The sequence below is a fragment of the Nelumbo nucifera genome, chromosome 5 (assembly GCF_055504915.1).
Source record: "Nelumbo nucifera cultivar China Antique chromosome 5, China Antique-T2T, whole genome shotgun sequence".
Taxonomy (NCBI): domain Eukaryota; kingdom Viridiplantae; phylum Streptophyta; class Magnoliopsida; order Proteales; family Nelumbonaceae; genus Nelumbo; species Nelumbo nucifera.
The window spans coordinates 29775224-29800901 of NC_142653.1; the positions used below are offsets into that span (position 1 = coordinate 29775224).

The 25678-nt window shown below is 39.3% G+C and overlaps 1 protein-coding gene across 3 annotated transcripts in view; it reads right to left on the reverse strand.

Annotated features, from left to right (window-relative positions):
* Positions 1-568: 568 nt before the first annotated feature.
* The window catches only part of LOC104600077 (aspartic proteinase-like protein 1), a 48435-nt gene continuing 23325 nt past the window's right edge, over positions 569-25678 (reverse strand). For 2 of the 3 annotated variants that reach the window (XM_019198200.2, XM_088889071.1), the window contains exons 3-11: positions 17787-17925; positions 14700-14941; positions 14355-14582; positions 14078-14216; positions 13919-13986; positions 13702-13804; positions 12261-12321; positions 12075-12146; positions 569-1008 (exon numbers count right to left, since the gene is read on the reverse strand). In XM_019198200.2, coding sequence (XP_019053745.1) covers positions 764-1008; positions 12075-12146; positions 12261-12321; positions 13702-13804; positions 13919-13986; positions 14078-14216; positions 14355-14582; positions 14700-14941; positions 17787-17925 — 1297 coding nt within the window. In that variant the 3' untranslated portion in view covers positions 569-763. Of the gene's footprint in view, positions 1009-12074; positions 12147-12260; positions 12322-13701; positions 13805-13918; positions 13987-14077; positions 14217-14354; positions 14583-14699; positions 14976-17786; positions 17926-25678 lie in introns of all 3 variants that reach the window. The other variant, XM_010262900.2, reaches the window with a different exon arrangement.

Sequence of the window (25678 nt, forward strand, 5' to 3'; positions counted from 1 at the left end):
CCCAACTGCCCATTAACCTGCTCGTAAATTTTTTAGCTGGTTATGGCGGAGCATGGGATAAAATCCCACCCTCACCTGAGATTGGGGGGTCTAAGGGTTTGGGGAGGGCTACCCATTCCAACTCGACCCGATCCAATAAGAGTCCATTACAGATGGATTAGATCTAATCCAATCTAACAATGTCAATACCATCCATTCAGTTCAAATTGATTTGAATTTAGATGGGATCCAACCCAAACCTCGTCCATTGACACCCATACTCTTATAGTCTTATCTTCTATCAATGGACCGGATATTGGTTTAATTCAACATAAATCCAATACAGATGGACCAGATCTAACCCAATCCAATAAATACTTTAGGCCATTAAGTCTGGACTGGCCCCTCCAACCCATTCCAACTTGATTTTGATTCGGATAGGGTCCAATGCAAACCCGGTCCATTGACCCCCCTAACAGTAGCTGGATCACGGGTTGTACTCAACGAGTTTGTCAGGAGAAAATCAGCCAAGACAACTGTACAAATAATGATTGAATTACATTCAAAAAGAAAAAAAAAAAAAAAAGACTGAACAACAATGAAAACAAATATACACCCAAAACGGGGGACAGGCAGAGAGCGAGTGAGATTAAACGCCTCAGTCAATTCAATGGCCTCATATGAAAGCAAGAGTTGGAAGGAAGAAATATCAGGTATAACACAAAATTTGAAGACATTCAATTTACATGTGTAACTTAATAGATGGATTATGAACTGTCCCAAATTAGACGGCTGAAACAAATAGGCATATCAGCAGTAGAAGCAGCAAGAGCAACCTCACCCTAAGACAATGAGGTATGCCAAGCAACCGTGAGGCAGCTGACTTGACGGGAGCCCTTCCAGCAACAGCTGGAGCAACTGCCCTCCCATTGGGGGTTCTCTGTTGCTCATTTGTCGGTAATGGGTTTTCAGGTCTATCATATGGAGGTGGCGTAAGAGGTATACTCCTTCCATCAGTGAGATCTTGACCTGCAAGAAAATTGTATCGACACTTCAGTTCCGCACAAGTATAGCAACAGGTAGGTACAGTGGCAGCGAATGGCGCAACAAAAATGAGCCTTTTTCGTCTTTTTTGTTGAGAGGATCTAGATGCTAATTTCCAGTCAAAAGGACTATATAGTGCAAGAGATTCCAACCAAAAATGAAAAATATAAAAACTATTGAGCAAAAAATATATCAAAATATGAATTGACAAGAGAAAATAGTCCATGTTTCGTGCAATACTGTTAAAATCCAATTTTATATGGCCACCTTTTTTACCAATATTTCATATGGTCCCCCTTACATGGCCACTTTTGCATGAAACTCAGCTAAATAGAAAAAATAAGCGCCACTAAGCAATATATGAAAATCAGCAAGACTTTTGCAGTGTTTTCAATCCATCGTTGCCCCAAACTTGTTGAACCATCCAAACCACCACCCAGCCATGATTCCAGGTCCAGTTTGGCTTAAACCCAGAATTTGATCAAAGCCTATTGACTTAATCAAAAACCGTCCAACGTGGGTGGCTGAAATTGACCCATTCAGCCTGCTCACTGGCTCACGGTTGCACACTCAATGTAGGTGCAAACTTCTGGAGGCCATAACTTTGTTCTCGGATGTCCAATTGGGTTTTTTTTATTTTGGGCAACTTTTTGAGAACCTTGGATGTTAAGGGGCCAAAGGCACCTTGCCCCATTATTTTCGCCCAAAAAAACCCTTTTTTGGCCTCAAATTGCATTTTTTAGCATTTTTTTAAAAATAAAAAAAAATTAAAAACTGAATTAAAAAATATCAATGTTCAAAGAACCGAACCAGGCATAGAACCGGAAAAGTGAGAGGTTCACGGATCAGAGGTTCAACCGGAGGTCAAACCGTGATGAGTGGCATATATATATATTACGGGTCACACAAATACTATATATAATATACTTTACAACTTTTAATATATTTAAATATGATGGATAGATAGCAAGTTCTTTAATTTTTAAAGTAAATGAGTAGGGTTTTTTATCAATAACTCAAAGATTTCATTAATAATAGAGGGAAGATAAAGAGTACAATAAAGGGGAGATAACATCTCTTATCTCCCCTATCCAAAACAAGAAGACAAAGGAAAAATTACAAGAAAGCCCAAAATAAAGAGTCCTTAGCCACCCCCTGTTTAGCTAGCTAACCCATCAGCAAAGGAGTTGGCATTTCTTTTAACCCAACTCATCTTCACCTCAATATTCTTAGTCAACCAATTGAATTTCCTCCTCTCATTGCTGTAGTTCCAAAAATTAGTTGTATCTTTTTTGAGCCAATCCACTATCAGTTAGAGTCACCCTCTGACCAATTTGATGATGTTCAAGCACCCTTTGAGTTCCTTCAATAACAGCTGAAATCTCAGCTCTAATAGAATCACCCACTAGGGTTCAAGTCTCGTAATTTACATTTTCTTTAAAATACGTGCGCAATAAAGTAATATGTACAATAAAAAGTCATTAATTAAAACAAGAAGTAAGTTAATGGTAATTAAGCAATATATAAAAATGGTCATGGGTTCACCTCTTAAACACATTTTAAAATTTCAATTGTTCAAGGACCTAGACGGTTTTATGAAACCGGGACCAATTCACCAGTTTTCCGGTTAAACCGGCCAATCAACCATTTTTCACCAGTTTTTAACAAAAACGCTTATTGGGGTATGACCGAACCACCCAAGGGTCATGGCTGACCCATTTCACCCATTTTTAACTAATGTGGTACAGTCTGACCCATTTGACCCAAATAGTCGAACCAGTGACCCGTGACCCAAGAGGCAAAAACAGTTCAACATCCAGGTCGGTTTTTAAAACATTGACTCTTTTCATTGCTAGAGTCCAATCTATCAAAGAATTCTAGTATTAATACAGATGCAAAAGGCATCCTTTTTCCTTGAGAAATCCTTTAATATAATTTTTTATGTTGAAAACATAGATCCTAGGGTAGTTCCCTAGGTAACATGGATCCATGAAGTTTAAGCAGCAAGAGGATGATTATATGTGGGTGCTCACAAATGTTTACGGACCGAATGACTACAGAGAGAGAAAGGAGCTGTGGGAGGAACTGGCTGATGTTAGAGGGTTGTGGGATGGGCCTTGGTGCATGGGTGGGGATTTCAATGTGATTAGATTCTCAGAAGAGTCCAATAAGGTTAACCAGAGGGTGACAAAAAGCATGAGAAAGTTTAACAGTTTTGTGGATGCCTTTGACCTTAAAGAGATTCCCCTAGCACACAAGGCATTTACATGGTCAAATCTCCAATCTAGACCCATTTGCTCTAAGTTGGATAGATTCTTGTTCTCTTTGGATTGGGAAGAACATTGGGGAACCTTGGCTTCTAGAGCTCTCCCAAGGGTGACCTCGGATCACTGGCCCATAGTGTTATGTAAGGAGGAAAGAAGGTGTGGAGGTCCTACCCCCTTTAGATTTGAAAATATGTGGTTACTTCATCCAAGGTTTCCTAACAAAGTGAGGGAGTGGTGGCATGAGTGTAACCCGCTGGTGGAGTGGGAGGGGATGACATTCCATAAGAAACAATTCTTGAAAGCAAGAATCAAGGAGTGGAATTTGATGGAGTTCGGGAGGACAAAAGAAAGAAAGGGAGACTTGATGAAGAAGATTGAAAGCCTTGACTTTAAAGAGGAAAGGGGAAAATTTGGAGAGGAAGACAATGACCTCGGGAGAGAATTGAGAAGATAGTTAGAGGACTGCCTGCACAAGGAGGAAATTAGCTAGAGGCAAAAATCTCGGTGTAAATGGTTGCAAGAGGGAGATAGAAACACTAAGTATTTCCACTCTCTAGCAGATGGCAGGAGAAGGAAGAACTTTATCTCCAAATTGGTAGTACATGGAGTTGAGTTAGTACAGCAAGAGGAGATTGCCAGGGCCTGTGTGGAGCACTTCAAATCTATTCTAAGAAGGCCTGTGAGTAGAAGGGTGTGGGTAGAAGGTTTGGATTGGCCAGATGTAGGGGTGGAGAACAGGAGAAGGATGGAAAGAAGCTTTAATCTAGAAGAGATCAAGGAGATTGTGTTTTCTATGGATAGAACAAAAGCTCCAGGGCCGGATGGGTTTACAATGGCTTTTTATCAGGATTGTTGGGATATCTTGAAAGATGATCTCTTGCGGGTGTTTGAGGAGTTTTTCAGGAGAGGAATTGTCAATCCGGGTGTGAACTCTACATTTATAGCCTTAATTCCAAAAAAGAAAGATGCATCCCAACCGAAGGATTTTAGGCCAATAAACTTGGTTAATAGCTTGTATAAGATCATTGCAAAAGTGTTGTCTTTGAGGCTGGAGAAGGTACTGCCAGATATCATTGCACGCTATCAAGGAGCTTTTGTGAGTGGAAGACAAATTACAGACCAGATTTTAATTGCCAATGAGAGTGTGGAGAACTTTAAGAGGGATAAGAAGAAGGGAGTGGTCTGTAAGCTGGACTTGGAAAAGGCTTATGACTTGGTGGACTGGGAGTTCTTGAGGAAAGTTTTAACTAAGTTCGGGTTTGGCGATAGATGGTGTAAGTGGATCATGGGCTGTGTCCGAAATTGTCATTATTCAGTGCTAGTGAATGGGACAGTGGTAGATTTCTTTCCAGCCAGCAGGGGTATAAGACAAGGAGACTCCCTTTCTCCTTTCTTGTTCATTTTAATTGCGGAGGTTTTGGGGAAACTGATTCACAGAGCAGATTCTAGGGGGCTCATTAGAGGATGGAGGGTTGGGAGGGTGAAAACCCCCCTCACTCACTTACAGTTTGCTGATGACACGATTCTGTTTTGTGAAGGTGGTAATGTGAGGTTTATCAGGAACTTAAAGTCGGTGATACAACTGTTTGAGCAAATGTCCAATTTGAAGGTTAACCTTGGGAAAAACTGTGTAGTGGGGGTGAATTTGGAGGAGGGAGAGATCAGGGAGAGTGCTGAAGTGTTGGGGTGTGAAGTTTCGGGGTGGCCTTTGAACTACTTAGGATTACCATTAGGTGATAATCCCAAGAGAGTGAGTTTCTGGAACCCGGTGATGGAAAGGTTTGAAAAAAGATTGGTATCCTGGAAAAAGAACTACCTCTCTCTTGGTGGGAGAATTACACTAATTAAGGCCACGCTTGCTAACTTACCCATCTTTTTCATGTCGGTGTTTAAAATCCCAATGAAGATTGCTAACAGATTAGAGAAGATAATGAGAGATTTCCTGTGGGAGCCGGGAGAGGAGAAGAGGGATCATAGAGTTAGCTGGGAAATAGTGTGTAGGAGTAAGTCGTGTGGTGGTTTGGGGCTTGGGAGTATTAGGAGAAGGAATATGACTCTGCTGGGGAAGTGGTTGTGGAGGTTTCCTATGAAGAAGGAGAAGCTATAGGCTAGAATAGTGGCAAGTATACATGGGCTGGAGCACAATGGATGGGACGTTGGAATCAGAGCTAGGATCACAAGCAATTCTCCTTGGAAAGCCATTCATGACCTGCTACCAGTTTTCTTTCCTAATATCAGGTATGACTTGAATTCCGGTAACTCCATAAAATTTTGGGAACAAACCTAGGTGCGGAGCGCCCCTCTAAAGGATCAGTTTCCGTCTTTGTATGCTCTTTCTGATTTGAAAAATGAGCCGATCTCGTCTTTCACCACCTCGTCCTCTTCCACTTCTGGGATTGGGTGGAACTTGGGTCTAAGAAGGGATTTGAGGAACTCAGACTTCGACTGTATTTCGAGCCTTCTTGCACTTCTTGATAACGTTGTCTTAGACCCCACTAGGGCGGATTCTAGAATTTGGACACCTACCCCCAATGGCATTTTCTCTTGTGCTTCGTTCTTCAAAGTCTTAAGTCAATCCACCTGTCCTACCTTGTCCCCTTTCCCTGTTGGTGAGGTTTGGTGCTGAGCTATACCTCCTAGGGTTGGTAGTTTTTGTTGGGAAGCCTATCTGGAAAGAATCAACACTGGTGATCTACTCCAAAAGAAGAGACCCAATACTTGCTTGTCACCTCAGTGGTGTGTTCTGTGTAAAGCAGATGAGGAGACTGGTTTTCACCTAATGGTGCCTTGCCACTTCGCGAGGTCATTGTGGGATTGGGCTTTCTCCTTATTTGAATGCAGCTGGAATCCCCCATCAGACATGCAGGGCCTTTTCTCCCCTTCCTTTTTCAGGTGGCGGTTAAAAAGGGGAAGGACAATGTGGAGAGGACTAAGGGCTGCAGTATGTTGGACACTGTGGGAAGAAAGAAACTCCAGAATATTCTCAGAAACTCAGAGAGGAATAGCAGATCTGAGGGCTATCATACATTTTAGGGCGGTACAGTGGCTGAAATCTTTGGAAATATTCACAGATTACACTGTGGATGACATGTTGAGGAAGTGGGGTGAAATTGCAAATTGCACGCAGACCAAGTCAGTAATGAGTGTGGCTTGGACCCCCTCACCTAGTGGATTCTTGAAATTAAACTTTGATGGATGTAGTAGGGGAAACCCAGGACAATCGGGGATCGGGGGTGTTTTTAGGGATGAAAATGGGGTCATCTCCGCTATGTTCTCAGGCCCAATTGGAGTGGGCGACTCCCTTAGAGCTGAGATATGTGCAGTTATGGAAGGAGTCCGGAAAGCTAAGGAATTGAACATCAAGAAACTTATAATTGAAGGGGATTCAGAGGTGGTGATAGGGTGGCTGACTAAAGATCAAAATGATTTATGGAAGTATAATAATGAGAACAGGAAATTCAAATGGCTGGTGCGGGAGATGGAAGTTAAGACATGTTGGATTAAAAGATCAGCTAATTCCCTAGCTGACGGTTTAGCAAAACAAGGGGCAGAAAGGGATTCTTTGTTTTGGGCCAAGCTGTAACGTTAGTGTCTTTGTATCTTTGTATTTTCTTTTTTCCTTTCTTGAAGTTCTTTGTGACACTTGGAAGATAAGTGTGTTTGTCTTCCACTTGTAAATTTTCTACTGATGAATTAATGAAAGTGTTATTGATCAAAAAAAAATTTATTCATAATTTTCATAAGAAACGTATAAAGTTCATATTAAAGTATAAAGTAGCAGTAGTAGTAGAAGAAGAAGAAGTAGAAGAATATATGGACGAATAAAATGTGCTGACTAGATAAAATTTAAGTTCTTCCTTATTGGTTCAGGTTTTAAGTCTTTGAGGGTTCAATACAACATTTAGCAATGTTTGTGTTGATTAAACCCTAATAAATAAGAAAACAATAAAAAGAAATTAGTATATAAACACACAAATGATTATTTTAGTTTAACAATGTCTATTTTATAATTATATTCTCAAAACAAGAATGAACAAAGAAGTATTTTATAGTAGGAAGTAAAAAACTGCTTGGCAATTAGGCGAGGTGAGCCTCAAAGGCTGCTTTGTCGCTAGGCGTCACCTTGACAACTATGACTTCAACAAATAGCAAAAATGTCATTCCATAAATAATTCCTCTATCTCCTTGTAGAAACGCAGGCCAGGCTAGGACCCGACTGAAGAAGGGCAAACTCAATCAACTTCAAACAGATGAAAGAACTCACAAATAGCAGAGATTGTTGGATCCAACCTTGGATATAAATGACTCTAAAAAAGAATTGAAAAGAAAAGGTGACCTTGCTAGAGAGAGTTCCTGAACTCCTCTTCTCATAAATGCAGTTTCCTAGCTGAAGAATCTAATTTTTGGCAAGGTTTCATTAATAAAGTCATTATAATCTAAAAAACTCAGTTTATATCTTTCTATCTAATTGTGAATCACGCTCACTTCCCATACAAAATGGATGGGCAGACCAAAAAACACAAGTAGAGCTCACCCCTAAAAGATGTAATGTCAATTGGCTCATTTCCATGCTTACACCTCCCTTAAAACAGAAAAAATAAAATAAAAAAAGATGTGTAAGTGGCAGAGAAAGGGGTGAGGGGTAGAGAATGAACAAAGCATGCAACATGATTTCAAAGATGGGCTACACCTTAGACACATGGTACAAACCAATCATAAAATGGGGCACATTGATACCCATTGAGCACCAATTCATCTACAAAACTAATCTAGCACAGGGCAACAAGAAATAAATCTTGATAGGAAAATCACTGAATGCCAGGCTTGATAGGAGAGAAGAGTCCCTTCATTGATTCCATTAATCCATTGTAACACATTCCTGTGAATGTAAGTAGCAGGTTGTGACTCCCATGGATTTTGAGCTAATACACATCTTTCCCCCCTGCATACTCCAGTCCATATAACATAAACGCAAGAGGAACTTTGAATCACAAAAGTTCATTCTTCTACTTCCATCCCAAATCGCAACTTCAAATAAGACACGAGAATATGCTTCTTCCATCCCAAATCCTAACACCAATTCACTAAATAAGACACAGGAATATGCTCTTTACCTAACCTAAAACACAAGCAAGTCTATAGCTTTACTCACAATGGCAACAGGGCGGGTTTGGGGTGGGGACTAGGGCCCATATTCCCACCCCCGACCCTGACTTTGAAACAAATCCCCATCCCCATCCCCAACCACGACCCCTTCCAGTGAATCAGTGATAAAAGCTACCCTCCATCCCCAATCCCTGGCAGAGACGAGTTCCCTGTGGGGACCCAAATCCTCAAAAATTTTTAATCAAAAATATTTTTTTGGAAAATAGATTTACTTAAAAAGTTAAAATAAAGGAAAATTTTAAACTATAAATAATAGGGTAAATCTCTTAAACTACACCTACTTTTCACGTAATTGACACGCGGTACCCGTATTGTTTAGCTATTGTCTTGCGGTACCCTTAAGTTTTCTGACAATTGTCTAACACCTCCCTTGCGCCGTTAATTTTTCGCCACACTCCATTCACATGTGACATCACGTGTGTTAATTATTTTAAAATTCCTAAAATACCCTTATTGTTCACCCCGCTGTTAAAACATCATCACCAATGACAATTGCAGTGACCACAGAACACCACGGCCACCTCCCGGATGACGAAACACCACCATGTCAAGGGACAAGGTCTTATCTGCCATGTCAGGATCGGTCATGATTGTAGCCGGGTTGGAGTTGATGAGAATCATTTTGTATCCTTCTTCCTTGAGAGCCTTGCATGCCCGGGTGCCGGAGTAGTCGAACTCGTAGGCTTGACTGATAACAATGGGTACAACACTGAGTATCATGAATCATGATCTTCTTCAGGTCAGTCTGCTTCCCCGTCGGAGACCCACTGAAGGAGCCATTCCTCGAAATCATTTCATCTTGCAGCCAAGCCATGCTCACAATAAACAGGGGTAAGGCGATTGCGGGCCGTCACCGTTATTGAATTCCATACCACTGTTGAATTTTCACCGAGAACGATCCCCCTTGGTTGTGGGCAGTCACCGGTATTGAATTCCATACAGTTACTCTCAACTGCAGCTTGCTGTGGAGACTGAGGTTGCAGTTTGAAACCGTTAGCAAAGCGTTGTAAGGTGCTTTCTTGGTCGAGATGGTTGCTTGCCGTAGAGACCGAGTTTTGGAGATTGAAACAAATTTGTCCTTTTTTCTACAAGAAGACAAGAGTTGACATTTACAGCTACAGGTTACCGCTTCAGATTCGTTCTCTTCATGTTACCGCTTCAGACAAGAGTTGTCTCTGCTTCAGGTTACCACTTCAGATTCATTCTCTTCGGTCATTGGCATCTCCTCCGTGCCGTTCTTGTTTCTGTGGGTACTCTCAGGCACAGCAGCTTGGTCGATCAAGAACTTCTGTAATTCATCTCTCTTCAGAAAACCCCCCAAGTCCACTCCATCTCCTCTGAAAATCCTCTTGGTGCATCACTTTCATCTTTCCCCTGCTTCTGTGGGAAGATGGCTATTCTAAGACACTAGTTCTGGTGAGAATAGTGTTCCTTACTTTGTTGGATCTCTTCCCTTCAGTGTCCTCCCAACACTTTTACACACAGAAAAAGAAGAAATCTGACTCCTCACCATCTTCTCAACAATCTGACTCCTTCAGTGTCCTCCCAACACTTGACACCAATGCTTTTTTTTACTAGATGATATGATTCTAACAGAATGATATTTTATTTATTTCATCAATTCGTTTTCGTCTGTTTTTTCAAATTTGTCTTCTGTTTTTAATGAAAAACTATTCCTGTATAATAGGTAATGTTCTTTTGAAAAACAACTTGAATTTGAGTGTCAATACATCTTAAGTGTCTACAAAAATTGCTTTCTCTTGTTGCGGAGAGATTAATCGATTCTAACAGTAATGTGGAGGTAAATAAGAGGCACCTCGTTCACTATTGATCTTGCAGCAAACTTTATCAGTAAAAAGCGTTATTAATATTGACTTCTGATACAGAACAAGGATGCTGGGTATGTTGAAAATCAGCAACAGACAATACAAGGGTAGAAGTTTTTCACGGAGAGAGAGAGAGAGAGAGGACGAATGTGAAAGCTGCTATTTGATTAAAAAATTGGTTTGGATTAGGCATATACCGGGACCGCTGCAACTTCCAACAGAAAACCGGGGCCTTGTTAGATAGCCCCGGTGATGGTATCAAGTAAAGCTTTGAAAAAACTTGGAAACCAGGGGTTTTTATTAGTTGGGTTTTATTTTGAAAATTTGATAAATAATAAAGGGCAAATTCAACATTTCGTTTCCTTCCGTTAGCACTTAACAACGATGACACTTGTCAGAAAATTTAAGGGTACCGCAAGACAATAGATAAACAGTAAGGGTACCACATGTCAATTACGTGAACAGTAGGAGTAGTTTAAGAGATTTACCCTAAATAATATTTTAAATATATTTCGATACATATATAATATAGATAATGTTATAAATAATGTTATAATATATATTTAATGTAAACAATAATTAATATATATAATTGGGGTCGAGGCAGGGCGGGGCTGGGGACTTCAATCCCATCCCCATTGCCGTCCCTAAACAAGGATCCCTATTAATCCCCATCACCATCCCTGACTCCATTGGGTCGGGGAGGCCGGGTACCTAGCGGGGATGGGGAAAATTGCCATCCCTACTTTACCACATAAAGGGCAGCCCAATGCACGAGGCTTCCGCCACCAATGTGCATGAATGGCAATTGGGTGGGTTTGGGGCAAGGCATCCACCCCCATTGGGGACCGAGAATCCCCAAATTTCCCCACCCCGAAATAACCACCTAAAAATACATTTAATTTCAAGATATTTTAGAAATAGAATTATGGGAATTTGGGGCTATTATAGGAATTGGATTATGACAATTTGGAGGTATTTTAGAAATGGAATTATGGGATCCTAGGATTTTAGGAATTTGGGGAAAACTTAGAGATATTTTAAAAAATAATACTAAACCTAGGGCTATTTTACTAATTTACCATCCATCGGGTTCAGGGTGGGTTCAAGGAATTATATGCAAACCCCGTCCCCGCCCCCATCCCTGGTTCAAAGCAAAAATATGTTCCCTGTCCCCATTTAAGATTGGGGAAAACCCACCCCATTCAGGGCAGGGTGGGGTGGGGCCCCAATTTTACAAGGAAAATTGCCATCCCTACCAATGCAGGGTCTCGGGAGGGACAAATGTATGCAGCCTTAACCACATATACACAATAATTCAAAACGGGGGCCTTATGGCACTCAAGAATCATGAGTTATGATCAACTCCTCATAAACCAATTACTGTCAGTAAAAGGGAAAAAAATGATAATTTTCATTTATTATGAAGTTCAAATTTGTAAAATACACAACTCATCTTTCAACTAAGATGTTTAAATTTAAGTGGTAGCAGGTAATCTACCACTTCGTCACTAGCAGGCAAGCATCAATTATTTATCCATCAGCATATGTGACTTAAAATTCACTATTAACACCACCACAACACCTATAGAGTAAAAAAGGAGTGGGAGAGAGAACTACATGCAAATATTTACTGCCTTGCCACTCCTAGTTCTTTACAGCATATAAGATGGAGACCCTTTTCTTTTGAATCAATGATAGAGACCATTTTTAAAACCAAAAAAAAAGAAATGATAGAGACCATTTATTTTAGCTTAACATTTTAAAAACATGTAGAAGTCTGAGTACTCACAATTGGAACGTGACCAACCAAGCTTCAAATTCTCTCTATCAAACACCAAGCGATAACCCGTCATGAAGTTCTCTGCATTAGAAGATTTTTATTCAAAAAACAGTAAAAAATAAGGGAAAAGAGGGAAATTGACAACACAGTAAAGAAAGAACATTAATGATTCCCCAGGAAGAGATTTCAACTTACGTCCTATAACCCCAAAATTTCCTTCTGTTCGTTGTATAGCTAAACAAAAACCAACAACATCCTGCACAATAAAGTCCATGTAATTTAAACAAACTTCTGATATTAAAAACCATTACACACTCAACTAAAGCTTTGGAACATTGAGAGTAATTCTATGCCCATACACTTAGGACACTGAGAAGCAATTGCTGCAATATATCACTGGAAATGTTGTGCATTGAAAACAAAGTTTATGCGGTTACACTAACATATTCAACAGATAAATATGTGAACAAATCATTGTTATCAACATCTTTTCCTTTGTCATTCCGTGGTCCTAAAAATTACCTCCACTGTTCTCATTTTTCCCATCACTTTTTTGAAAAGGCAAAATATATTTTAAGGAAAATACCCTTTAGACTAGAGGTTTACTCAGGGTGTAGAGGCAAAGAAGATACTGTTGAAGTTGAAGCTTAGTTACTTTTTTCAAAGGTTGCAATTGGCACCTCCTTTTAGATACACCCAACTAGCAGTTGAAAAAGACTGAAGTGGTGGTAGGATAAATGCTTGATGGTTGGGAAGGCCCATGGAAATCATATTACAACATGAGGGAAGTTCTGCCCTCATGCACGAGTGATTTCACTCATCTGGGTCCAATAACTGTTAACTAATGCACCAGCAGACTCGCTAGACAAGGGTTCTTTAGGGGAGAATTGTGTTGGGAGCCAAGCCAACTATGGAGGTGAAGACTAAGGTCTATCACTTGAAAGAGTGCTGTGAGTTTCAATTGATGATGGGATATAGCAATATGGCATTATACTAGCAACTCAAGTTTCCTGTCATTGGTGCTTTTACCCTTGTATTCCTTTCATCGCTTAATAAATTCCTATTGATCTGTTATTAATCCAAAAGAAAAAGTGAAGTAAGAAAAATGAATATTAAAAAATACCAGAGACCAAAGAAGTTTATTCCAAACCTGTGGCTGATAAATGGCACAAACATTAAGTTTTAACTTGACTGCTTGATGGGGAGAGGGACCAAGAGGACCACCCCACCCCTCAAACATTTTTTTAAATCCCAAAAGTTAAGCAATAGTTGGGACAACTGTACATACTTGGAGCAAGGCTTAGATGATCTTGATCATGGCAAAAAACAAAAGAAAGAAGAAAATCAAAGGCATAGGACAATGAACTAAGAGATTAAAGAAACTACTGACACTTTTAGAGACAAAATCACATGGGTCCAAAGGGTAACATGCAGGAGTTTCAATTAAACTAAACTAACCATGTTACTCCCAAGTTCAGAACAATAATCAATTAATTATAACAATTTTCTGTGTAAGCCAGTAATGTTTTCTTATTCCTTCTCAAACTTTAATGCAAAAAATATTAAGGATCAATAAATCCATATGCTTTGGATTCAGCCACTTAGGTGAAGAAAGATCAATCATTAGATCATATACCTGATTGGCATAAATGAATATAGTGGGATTGTGGACCACAAAGCTGTTGTTTGGAGCAAACATGAGAATCACAGCAGGAATATTGAGCAAACCCTGTGAAGTGCTATCACAAGAACAGCTAACAATCAGAAAAAGAATATGGAAGAAAATAGCAGACAATCAGAACCAGGATATTGAAGAAAGATTCAAAAATTCTACACCTAAGTCACAAATGTACCTGGGCTCATAGCAGTAGTCCAAGAGGGAGCCTTTATATGACCTTGTTGCATTAACTTGCCTGTCAAACTATTATCAGGAGAAGTAACCATTTTAAGATATAAAGGAAAAAAATAGAAAGAAAAAGAAAAGCACAGTAAGAGTTTAAGGCAAAAATAACCTCAGTGACGACTTTTTGATAAACCTCATCTGGGAGAAATGTGAAGGATGACCCACTATCAATCTGTGCTTGGAAGCCTGTTTGGTGGAGACAAGAGTTTCCAATACAACAACCTTCGACTCCAACAATGTATGTAATACTGAACCAAATCACCCACTAATTACCGAAAACACAAAGATATAACAGTACCCAAGAGCCCAAAGACTAGCTAAGGTAGACAAAAAAGGGAAAACCAACAATCCACAAAAAGAAAGTTTCTAAATGAAATTAGACATACTATTTTCCTTCCAGTGGCAAGAAGGGAGTAGACTGTTGTGTAGCAAAACCTTGGTCACCAAAGAAAATTCTCCCTGAATCATCATCGCCAAAACAAATTGAGAAAGAATTCCGAATTAATCCAGTTTTTGCAATGAAACTTGGAATGGATATGTCTCCAAGTCCCAAACCCATAACACCATCAGGAGCTATTCCATCCAGACAACGACCACTCTGTTTCCTACCACAACTGCATTAAAAACAAATAAAAATCCCCATAAAATTGGGGATGAGTACTTAAGATCATTGCCAAGGTTATCAATAGCAAGACAGAACTTGAATAATGGAAGATGGCAACAGAACACACCCCATAATTACTGGAACCTGCACCACATTTTGGGACATATGGTCACTGCTTGACGCCAAGTGTAATGTGTCCTGAACCAGCAATCCAGAGCTTGATGTATTTTCCGAATAGTAGTTAACAATGTATGGGCAGGGTTGTTTGGGACTTTTGCAGTTCAGACCCAATTCACACAACTCATGGCTGCAATTCACATGCTTGCTGGTGCTTGATCCAGATGGATTATACTCGCTAAGATCTTTATCCTGCATAATAGATGCCCCAAATACCAGGGAGCACCTGCCAATCAATCATTTGGAATAAGTGCTAAACCTGTTACCAAGTCTTAGGAGAAAAACTACAGCATGTCATTCAAATAAATGAATTAGTAAGTTAGCTATGTCAAGTGTGTATTCTGAAAGAAGAAATTAAAATAAAACCTGAAAGAGCACTTGGATATGCCTTTAGGAATCATCTTTCATGCTTTCCAATACAAATTGCATTTTCATTGACGAGAATGTTTTTGGAAAGTGAGAATGAATAAAAAATAAAAGCAAGAGCAAGTTACAATATTCATATGCATTTTCTTTGGTTGGTGCTATAAAAATGTATCCAGCATATAAAGACAAAAAGACTGACAAAATGTGATCTGACAGCACCTGTCATTTTATATCCATTCCAAGTGTTCTATGTCAATCAATGAATTGGCTTGTTTAAAGTTACTACTCTAAATATCCATATGCATTTTGACAAAATGTGATTTGGACCAGCATTCTCAACCAGTGTTAAATGGACATGGATGTGAGAATTGGAAGCTGATCCATGTCCAAGAGTCTGATTTAGCAAGATGAAAAACATGGACTCATGGACATGCCTATGGAAAAATATATAGCATTAAAATAGTTCATCATTTTTGAATTTTAACATTGCATACCTACAAAATAGAGAATCTAATATGTTGTCCTTGATACCAAGTAACATTTGATATAAAAAAAAAAGGAAATGTTCCATAGAAATGTCCTCAAGATTCCATGGAGTTCTGGACTCCAATGCGTGTACAAAACTGACATGTTGCCCATTTGGAAGAGTTCATACAACATATCCACAACATAAACCTGATCTGATCCAGATCATTCCAGCACTTCAAAGAAGTCAAGAATTAGTCAGTTCCTTTTCAGGTCATCATATCAGAAATTACCCAGCCTGATTTGTTACTAAAGAATTAACAAAACATACTCGGTATGTTGCAGCATGCAAGTCTCAATTCTGAACTTCATTAATAAAATGAACAGACTGGGGTCTTGGGAGGGGTAGAATGGATATGGTCCTAACCTTTGGCATATTTTTGCACAAAGTGGCCACTCTCAGACTAAAGCATGCTCTTACACTTACCAGCCTGAGATTTTACCATTACACCAAGCACCGGCCTCTAGTTCTGTTCAGTGCCATATCGATTGTTAATTTTGAACCTCTAAATCATTTCTTACTAATTCAAATCATGTATTATTTTGGTATGTCCCTAGCTCTACTAGCCCCTTCAACGTGTAACAGAATAATTCTTCTTACCATAGTTTTCAAGGCAACAAAGCAAGGCTAGGCAATAGGGTGCACCTTGTAACCTAGGTGCCTAGGTAATGGTTTTCTATAAAATAAAGACCTGGAAACCTAGGGAAATTCCCTAGGTTCTAAAGCAAGCATCTTTCACTAGTAAGTAGAAATATCATATTAAAACATAGAAAATCAGCATATATTTTTCATTGGTAACAGGTAATTATATTGATTTGAAAAAAGAATTGGATATGTTTACAAGAACGATACAGTGCCAAGCACCTCAAATCACCCTTAGTGGTGACTTGTCCCCCAAAGTGCTTGAAATCATGTTATAATTAGGACCCATCATATAAAATCAACATATTCATGAGAAGGAAAGGAAGAAAGAAAAAGAAAATTAAGAAAATATATGGGGCCCTGTTTTTTGTCCTAGTAAAAGAAAAAGAAAAGGATGGAAGAAAAAGAAGAAAGAACAAAAGAAAAAGAAGAATGTATAGATTGGACAAATTCTAAGCTCTTCCTTCCCTATTGGTTCAGGTTTTGGTGTCTTAAAGGGTTCAAGACAATATACACCAACATGTGTGTTGGTTGAACCCTAACAAACAAGAAAATAACAAAAAGAAACTAGTATTTAAACCCACAAAATGAATAATTTAGTGTATGGTCTATTTGCTATTATAATCTCAAAAAATAAAAATATAAATATATATATATAATTTTTTTATAGTGCCATATAGAAAATAGCTAAGCACTTAATTGAGGCAACCCTCCATGGGCACCTTGCACCTAGCCACCACCTTGACAACTATGCTTCTTATTGGTGCTTGGTGTTCTCTTCACTTGACCAAATCATCTTAGTCTACTTTCCCTCATTTTATCACCCTTTTGGAGTTACTCCTGTGTTCCTTCAAATAACTTCATTTCTGACCCTGTCTTTTCTAGTTTTCCCACTCATCCTTCAAATAAGACAGCAGAAACATGCCACTTGTCTAACTTATCTCCAGGGAGGGGAAGATAAAGACAAATTTGATGGTTGCTGCGGTAAACACTGAGATGATGATGGAAATATTCCACCAAGTTATTCAAGAACAGCTGGGGAAGGAATATCAACAAGTGTGAAAGTAATTTCCCTACTTCAGGCACTAGGGCTAAGTTCTTTCATCAGAGTGAAATGGACTGCCAGTGAAAAAGGACTGTCAAGTGGTGATTCGATAGCTTTCCTCAGGTACAGAAGGTCTCTGGTCTCTCAAATACTTTCATAGAGAGGCCAAGGCACTCAGAGCTAATCTGAACTTGTTCAAATGGATTTCAAAAGTGGCAAATAACCCAGCAGATACTCTAGAAAGACAAAGGGTAACAAGGATTGTGGTTGCCTGGGAACAGCCAAGGGGGTAGAGAATCCCTGCTTAACATTGATAATCAAATTAATGAATAAATAAATAAGCAACAAATATAAAGATCATATAATAAAGAATCAGATGGCATCCAAAGGCAGAGAGGCAAAACCCCATGCGTTATATGGATTAATTAGAACAAACAGTAGATTATAGACAAACATACCAAACCATTATAATAACTAGCATGGAATGGAGCACATTGTATGCAATCACATGGAACCCAAAGAAGATCACTCCCAGTGTCCAATGCCACCATAAAGGAAATATTGGGCGTCCCAATATCAATCCATGTGTAATGTAACCTGCAGATTGGTTAAGACAAATGCATAAGATATAGTTAACAATGGTAGCTTACTTAAAACCATAAAACAGTATGAATAAAAGGGTTACTTGTATTAAAAAAAAGCAATAAAAATTAAGGGTTATAGTGAAGGGAATATAAAGCCATAAACTGCTATGTAACAACAAAGAACACAACCGACATGTTAAGACAAATGCATAAGATATAGTTAACAATGGTAGCTTACTTAAAACCATAAAACAGTATGAATAAAAGGGTTACTTGTATTAAAAAAAAGCAATAAAAATTAAGGGTTATAGTGAAGGGAATATAAAGCCATAAACTGCTATGTAACAACAAAGAACACAACCGACATGTTATTTTGCTTATATTATCTGTAAATTTCCACCATACTGGCAGAAACAAAATGCCAGAAGTTTCAGCTATCAAGTATAGTGCAAATTGACAAATATATATTCATATCCAAAAAAGCAAATAATATTTAGTAAGGCCCCGTTTGGCATCGCTCCACGGGAATGTTTCTCGCGTTCCCAATATTCCCACAAAACAAGAAGACATCTGGTTCAAAAACCATAACAATCTATTCCTGTTCGGAAACCAAGCTCCAAAACCGCATTCCAGAGAAATGACGAAATAACACCAAATGAGAAACACGGTACTCCCACAACGTCATTTCAAGTTAATGAATACGCATGACGACGTCTTCACGTGTAACCAGAGGTGTTTACATAATTTTGGTTCTTTGGCTTTGTGTCAGAGCATCAGTCAAGTGGTTCATTTGTCGGTTTGCCCTCTATCAATCTGTTGTTGAATGATCAGGGACTATCACAAAAAACATAAGTTTGGCTTTCTAAAGACCTAGCTTGTTCGAACGATCATCTTTTTCCAGCCCTAACTTGTTTGTCACAAGACGCAGACCAGAGAGAGCTTCTTTTCAACTCCCTGTTCTTCTCCGGCAGCGATCACCAGGTACGATTGTCACCACCTCTCACTTTTTTCTTTTTTTGGTTGTATCTTCTCCAGCAACAACCCATTATTGGATTTCGTAGGCCAACACATGTACCAGACGTTGATTGTCAGTTTTTTTTCCTACCGGCGATGATCTCTCTCTTCATTTGTTTCTTCAGCAATGAGAGCTCAGGTATTCTCATTCATTTTCTCTAATCATAAGAACTTAGGTATTCTCAATCATTCGTGTGGGTATGGATTTGAAGAATTAATCTTAAGAATCAATAGTTCTATCCAAACATTATTTCTGTTTCTATAGAATAGAAATCTGTTCATGAAGAATATTGCCAAATGCCTCAATTATTCCTCAAGAACAAGAAACAAAATTCTTGTTTTAGAACGGGAACTTCCTCAGGAACAAAAATAGGCAGGAACAATGCCGAACAGAGCCTAAATTGATGGCATCACAAGCTCAGATGCTTGAACCATGCAGACTATTGACTCGAAACAATCATGGGCTAACAAATTACCTATTCAGGAGCATTTAAATCATCAAAAGGACCAGGGGAGGGGGAGGGGGAGGGAAGTGATCGATATGATATCAATACAAAAAAGAAGTACGTACATGACAGTATATATAATGCAATATATACATTAACAATATGCAGTTTCTTCCTCAAAGCAAACATTAGATAGGTATGGAGCTGTCAGTATACCAGACTGCCCATCCCACAGAAAAATAATAAGATTTTGCCTTCAAATCAAAAAACATTTAATTTTTTGCTTTTGCTTTTTTTTGAATTGGTATTTTTCACTTTTGCTATTCAGGTTAAACAAATTGGAACAACACTTGTAGAGTGGAAAATAGCTAAAGAGAAAGCCCAGTCCTAAAATCATGGGCCTCACAGCCCATACTTGCAGCCCAATTCAAGACACCCAAGAGAGCCTATGAACTTGGACCAATTCTAGCAGTTTTGGCCAGCTCAAGTCGGGCCCAATCAAATAAATCAATCAAGAATTTGATAGAGATTGTGAAAACCTGTTAGATCTAATATTTCAATTAATTTTTCTTATTAGTGGTTCACTGTTTAATTATCTTGTAGATGTCAAATAGATTTGGTGTTCAGTGTGAAGACTCTTTGAGAATGAACGAATGAAAGTTGAATTGTTCTTATAATTTTATGGTTTGGTGTTTGACTCCATCTATAGGGACCGACTCTAAAGATAATGGTGGTGACTCCATTAGGCTCTTATTTATCCTTGCAACTGGTATTTTATTGATGTTTGATTAATATTGGTTGAATCTGCCATTTATCCTAAACTTAACTCATTTTGGCCCAACCATTCTGCCAATTGCAGACCCTATCCCCTAATTTCCATTATTTCTTCTTTATTCTCTCGTTGTTTTCCTCTTTCTTCTTTCCTTGATGTTTGATTAATATTGGTTGAATCTGTCATTTGTCTTAAACTTTGTTCTTCTTTTCTTTTTTTTCTTTTTGGCACAACCTTCTTTCCTTTGCAGATCTATCCCTCTAGTTCCTTTATTTCTTCTTTATTCTCTCACTGTCTTCTCTTTCTTCTTTATTTCTGTTTCTAGGCTTTTTACATTTCTCTTATAAAATTAGAGACTGCATATTTATTGTTCCAAGTCCCAATAACCTCTCTAGACCTCAACTAGCTTTTGTTTCACTTAGAAATCCTATAGCCCTTGTTTTTTTTATGAATAATAGAGAATTTATTAATGATTAAAGCCAAAAGATATAACAAGGGTAGCATCGGTTACCCCTGAAAACCAGAACAAACAAACAAGCACCCAACTTTACTTTAATAATTACATCCGAGCCCAGAAACAAGTTTCCTTGAACACCCCCTGTTTTGCTAACTGATCTGCAATGTTGTTAGCCGATCTTGGAATCCATTGAAAGACCACTTGCATACCATCTGTAAATCTTTTTATCATCTTGCATTCTTTTCTAAAAACCATGGAGCTTGCTCTTTTTCTCTTAGCCAACTAATAACTACTTTAGAATCCCCTTCAACCATAACTTTTCTCACCCCCATCTCCATTGCCTTCTGCAAACCAAACACTGCTGCTGTCAGTTCAGCTGTAATCCAATCCCCCTGTCCACATGGACCTGAAAACATTCCAACCACTTCCCTCCTTTCATTTCTGAACACCCCTCCTATACCAGATGAGCCTGGGTTACCAAAGCTACTTCCATTGAAATTCATTTTAACAGTCCCACTTTCTGGGGGGAGTCAATTCCCTTGTAGTTTTCTTCTTAGAAGAGGGCAGTGCTGCAATACTTCTCCATCTCCTTATCAGATCATCGTATGTAAAATCAGAGAAAGAGTTTCAAGGATTTAATCCAGAAAGCCACTTTGGCTGTAATTCCATCTATCAATGCTTCTCTGCTCCTTTTTCTTCCTTCAAATATCCTCAAATTTCTTTCCTCCCACAGGGACAACAGCACAGCTGCCCTTGTGCATCTCCACAATATCCTACCCCTCTTTCTTGGCCATCTGAAAGTAGAAGCATCAAACAACCTGTCCAAACTCTCTGGGATATTCCACCTGCACCCAAAAAGAAAGAAAATTCACTCCCAAACACAGTTAGCATAGGACAAGAAATCAGCATATGATAGGCAGTCTCACCGTTTGACTCACATAGATAGCACCAGTTCGGGGACAGACACCAACCAGGTCTCTGTGTTAACTGCACTATGAAAGACCTCCCAACAGAATGCACTCACTGTAGGAGGGATAGGACAACACCGCACTTCTTTAACTGGAAAAGAATAGTGAACAGAATCAGAGGATACCAGAACTTTAAAGAAGGAAGCACAGATGAAAACACCGGATGGGTGAGAGGACCAGATTCTACAATCTTGTTTGCTATCATCTAAAAAGACCCCATCAAGCATTTGCACAAGGTTTGACACCAAATCCAACTGAGAAGTGAGAATCCCTAACATTTCTGCGAAAGCCCAAGCTCCACCCATACCCAAATAGAGAAGGGGAGGGGATTAAGAAATCTGAAATGGGTTTACCCTTGAAAGAAGAGAGAGCATACAACGAAGGAAAGGAGACCTTCAGAGGCACCTCCCCTACCCACAAATCTTCCCAAAACCTTATTTTGTTCCCTGAGTTGAGATCATACCTGATATGAGTGAGGAAACTAGGAATATGCTTTTGGATTGATTTCCATGGTGATACACTAGAAGCTCGGCTAGAGGTTCCAGCACCCCACCCATTCTCTGAGAGCCCATGAATGCTGGCTATCACCCTATGCCATAGTCTATCTACCTCCAGAAGAAATTTCCACAACCACTTTCCTAAAAGGGCCAAGTTTTTCTCCTTCAACTTCCCTAAACCCAGTCCTTCACTTTCTTTCCTCTTGCACACTACTTCCCATCTAATTAGATTACCTCTCTTGGTCTCTCCTGGTTCCCACAGAAAATTTCTCATTATTTTTTCTAATTTTTTAACAATAACCATAGGCATGCCGAACGCCAATAAATAATACACAAGGAGGTTTGCTAAAATAGACTTGATAAGAGTGATCCTTCCTCCCAGAGAAATGTAATTCCTTTTCCACCCGGCAAGTTTCCTTTCAAATCTCTCCACTACTGGGGCCCAAAAGTCAACGGATCTAGGGTTTGCACCTAGTGGGAGTCCTAAATATTTCAAAGGACAATCACTTGTTAAACATCCCATTTCCCCTACCCACCTCTCAATCACTCCTTGCTCTTAAGTTAACCCCAACCACCACACTTTTGTTGAGATTAATCCTCAAATTTGTCACTTTCTCAAACAAGTAGACTAACCTCCTTAGGTTACTAGCACCTTCATCTCACTCATTCTCACAAAAAATTATTATATCATCTGCAAATTGTAGGTGTGTTACCACTACCCTATCCTTCCCCACTTTCCATCCTTTTATTAAACCCTTCTTTTATCAGCAACACAATTTATGATTAGAATAAAAAAGCATATACAACAAGAAGTTGTGGGCAGAAGGATAAGCCCGAGAGAAGAAAACCACTAATTACAAACCTTATTAAACCCATTTCATCTGCTTTCAAAATCATTCTACCAAAAGCCTCTACTATGATAGTGAAGAGAAACAGAGATAATGGGTCACCTTGTCTAACTCGTCTCAAGGCACCAAAAAAACCTTTAACCACCCCATTCACTAGCACTGAGAAACGACAAGTTTGTAGACACCCCTTCACCCACTTGCACTACCTCTCACCGAACCCACATCTCCTCATGGTCCCAATTAAAAATCCCCAATCTACCAAATCATAAGCTTTCTCTAAATCCAATTTCCACACTATGCCCTTTCTCCCTGAACCTCTAAAGTCTTCCACACACTCATTAGCTATAAATAGCTAATCTGTAATCTGTCTCTCTTGAATAAAGGCCCCTTGATGTTGAGATAAGAGTGTTGGAAGAACCTTTTTCACCAGACAAGACACAACCTTTGATAAAATCTTTTATTGACTTGTCACCAAACTGATTGATCTAAAATCCTTAGGGTGACAAGCACCAGGCTGCTTAGGGACTAAGGCTATGAAAGTAGCATTCACCCCTACTGATAAAACTATGATAAAACTCCTCAAAAACTTTCATTAAATTTTCTTTAATTCACTCCCAACAGTCCTGGTAAAAAGGCCATAGTGAATCCATCCAGTCTAGGTGCCTTTGATCTATCAAAGGAAAAAAACTGCTTCCTTTACTTCTTCCTCCTCAAAATGCTTCTCCAAGTCCCTACTTAAGTTAGCATCCAAAGCTGGCCACTCCAACCCATCCATCTCCCATCTTCCAAAAATAGGCTTTCTGTAAATTGATTTGAACTGATCTTCCAATGCTTTCACAATATCCAGTTGATATGTCACAACTCCATCCTCTAGTTCCAAAAAAGAAATGAAATTCCTCCTTCTTCTCCCGTTTGCTATCCAATGGAAATATTTTGTGTTTCCATCACCCTCCTTGATCCATTTGACTCTAGATTTCTGCTTCCAAGCTACTCCCTCTCTCATCAAGGTGGTTTCCAGCTCTCTTATTAACCTCCTTTCCTCTCTTTCCCCCTACTAACAGCCCCTGCCCCTCTTTTTTTTATCAATAGCGGAAAACTTTCATTAATTTATATAAAGAAGATTAAAATACAAGGGTGGGGGGAGGTAAACCCTCTTACCACCCCCCCCAACAATAAAATTACATAGTAGCCCAAAACAATTGGCTTCTTCCCACCCCCTGTTTGGCCAAAGCATCTGCAAATGAATTAGCACATCTTTTGAGTTTTGACCCACCAGACACGCACATCCATTCCTTGGGTCAGCCACTTAAAATGCCTTTTTTCATTAATGTATGCCCATAACCCATCGTTTGCCTTCTCTATCCAGCCAATTACCACTTGTGAATCACCTTCTATAATCAACTTATTTATATTCAACTCCTTAGCCCTTTTTACCCCCTCCAGGATGGCCAAAATTTCTGCTCTCAAGGAATCTCCAACTCCAATTGGTCCCGAAAAAAGAGCTATAACTAAACCTGCCTTTGTTCTAAACATACCACCAACCCCTGATGGCCCTGGGTTTCCTTCACTGCTCCCATCAAAGTTGAGTTTGATAAATCCTTCCATCGGAGGGAGCCACATCGGATGGACATTGATTCTGCTAGCAGCCGAGACTGCTATTTCCTGCCAATTATTCATGATGGTCTCTATTGAAGCATCCTAAAAAAGATTCATTGTTTTTACCCATTGTGCTACCCTCATGGAGATTACTTCTATAATTGTGTCCCTGCTACTTTCCTTTTCAACAAATATCCTTTGGTTCCTTTCCTCCCAAATTGTCCAACAAACTGCTGCCTTAGTGCATTTCCACAAGATTTTTCCCCTCTTTTTGATCCGGCTACCAACTGCATAGGTGAAGAGGCTACGAATGCTTGAAGGAGGAGTCCACCTGCACCCAAATAAAGAGAGAAACCACTCCCAAATAGAAGAAATACAAGGGCAGGATATAAGTAAATGAAAGCAATACTCACCGCCAGCTTTACAAAGGGTACACCAGTGCGGGGACAAGCACCAAAAAGGCTTCGTTTTTTGAAGATGATCGCAGGTATTAATTCTTTCCAAAGCTATTTCCCAACAAAGAGCTCCGACCCTAGGTGGGAACGGACTTCCCCACACCTCTTTAGAAGGGAAGGGAAAGGCGGGAGAAACTGAAGAAAGGGCCAGGGCATTGAAAAAGGAGGCACAACTGAAAGAACCAGAAGAAGAAAGGGTCCAAATTCGGGAATCCCCCTTGACGGATCTAAGAAAACCTTTTGAAGTAGCTGAATTAGGGACCTCGTCTGAGACCCAAATCCCAATTAATTTGATTTCCTGAGCCAACGAAAGAAACTAAAGATGAGGCAGTTAAGTTTTTGTACCTAGAAAGGGTGAATAGGGAAGGAAATTGATCATTAAGATATGCCTCCCCCACCCACACATGCTCCCAAAACCTTGCCATATTTCCAAAACACAAATTATACCTGACAAAGGGTAGAAAACAAGGAAGAATGGCATGGATGGCTTTCCAAGGTGCATTTGCTGAAGCTCTAGCCTAAACTCCAACATCCCAACCATCTGTCGTCAGCTCACGAATGCTCTTGATCACTTTTATCCACAGCTTGTCTTGATCCACCAGAAATCTCCATAACCACTTACCCAACAAAGTTGTATTCCTCTTCTAAAATGCTCCCAATTCCTAGACCCCCTAACTTCTTACTTCTAATCACCATTTCCCACCTCACCCTAT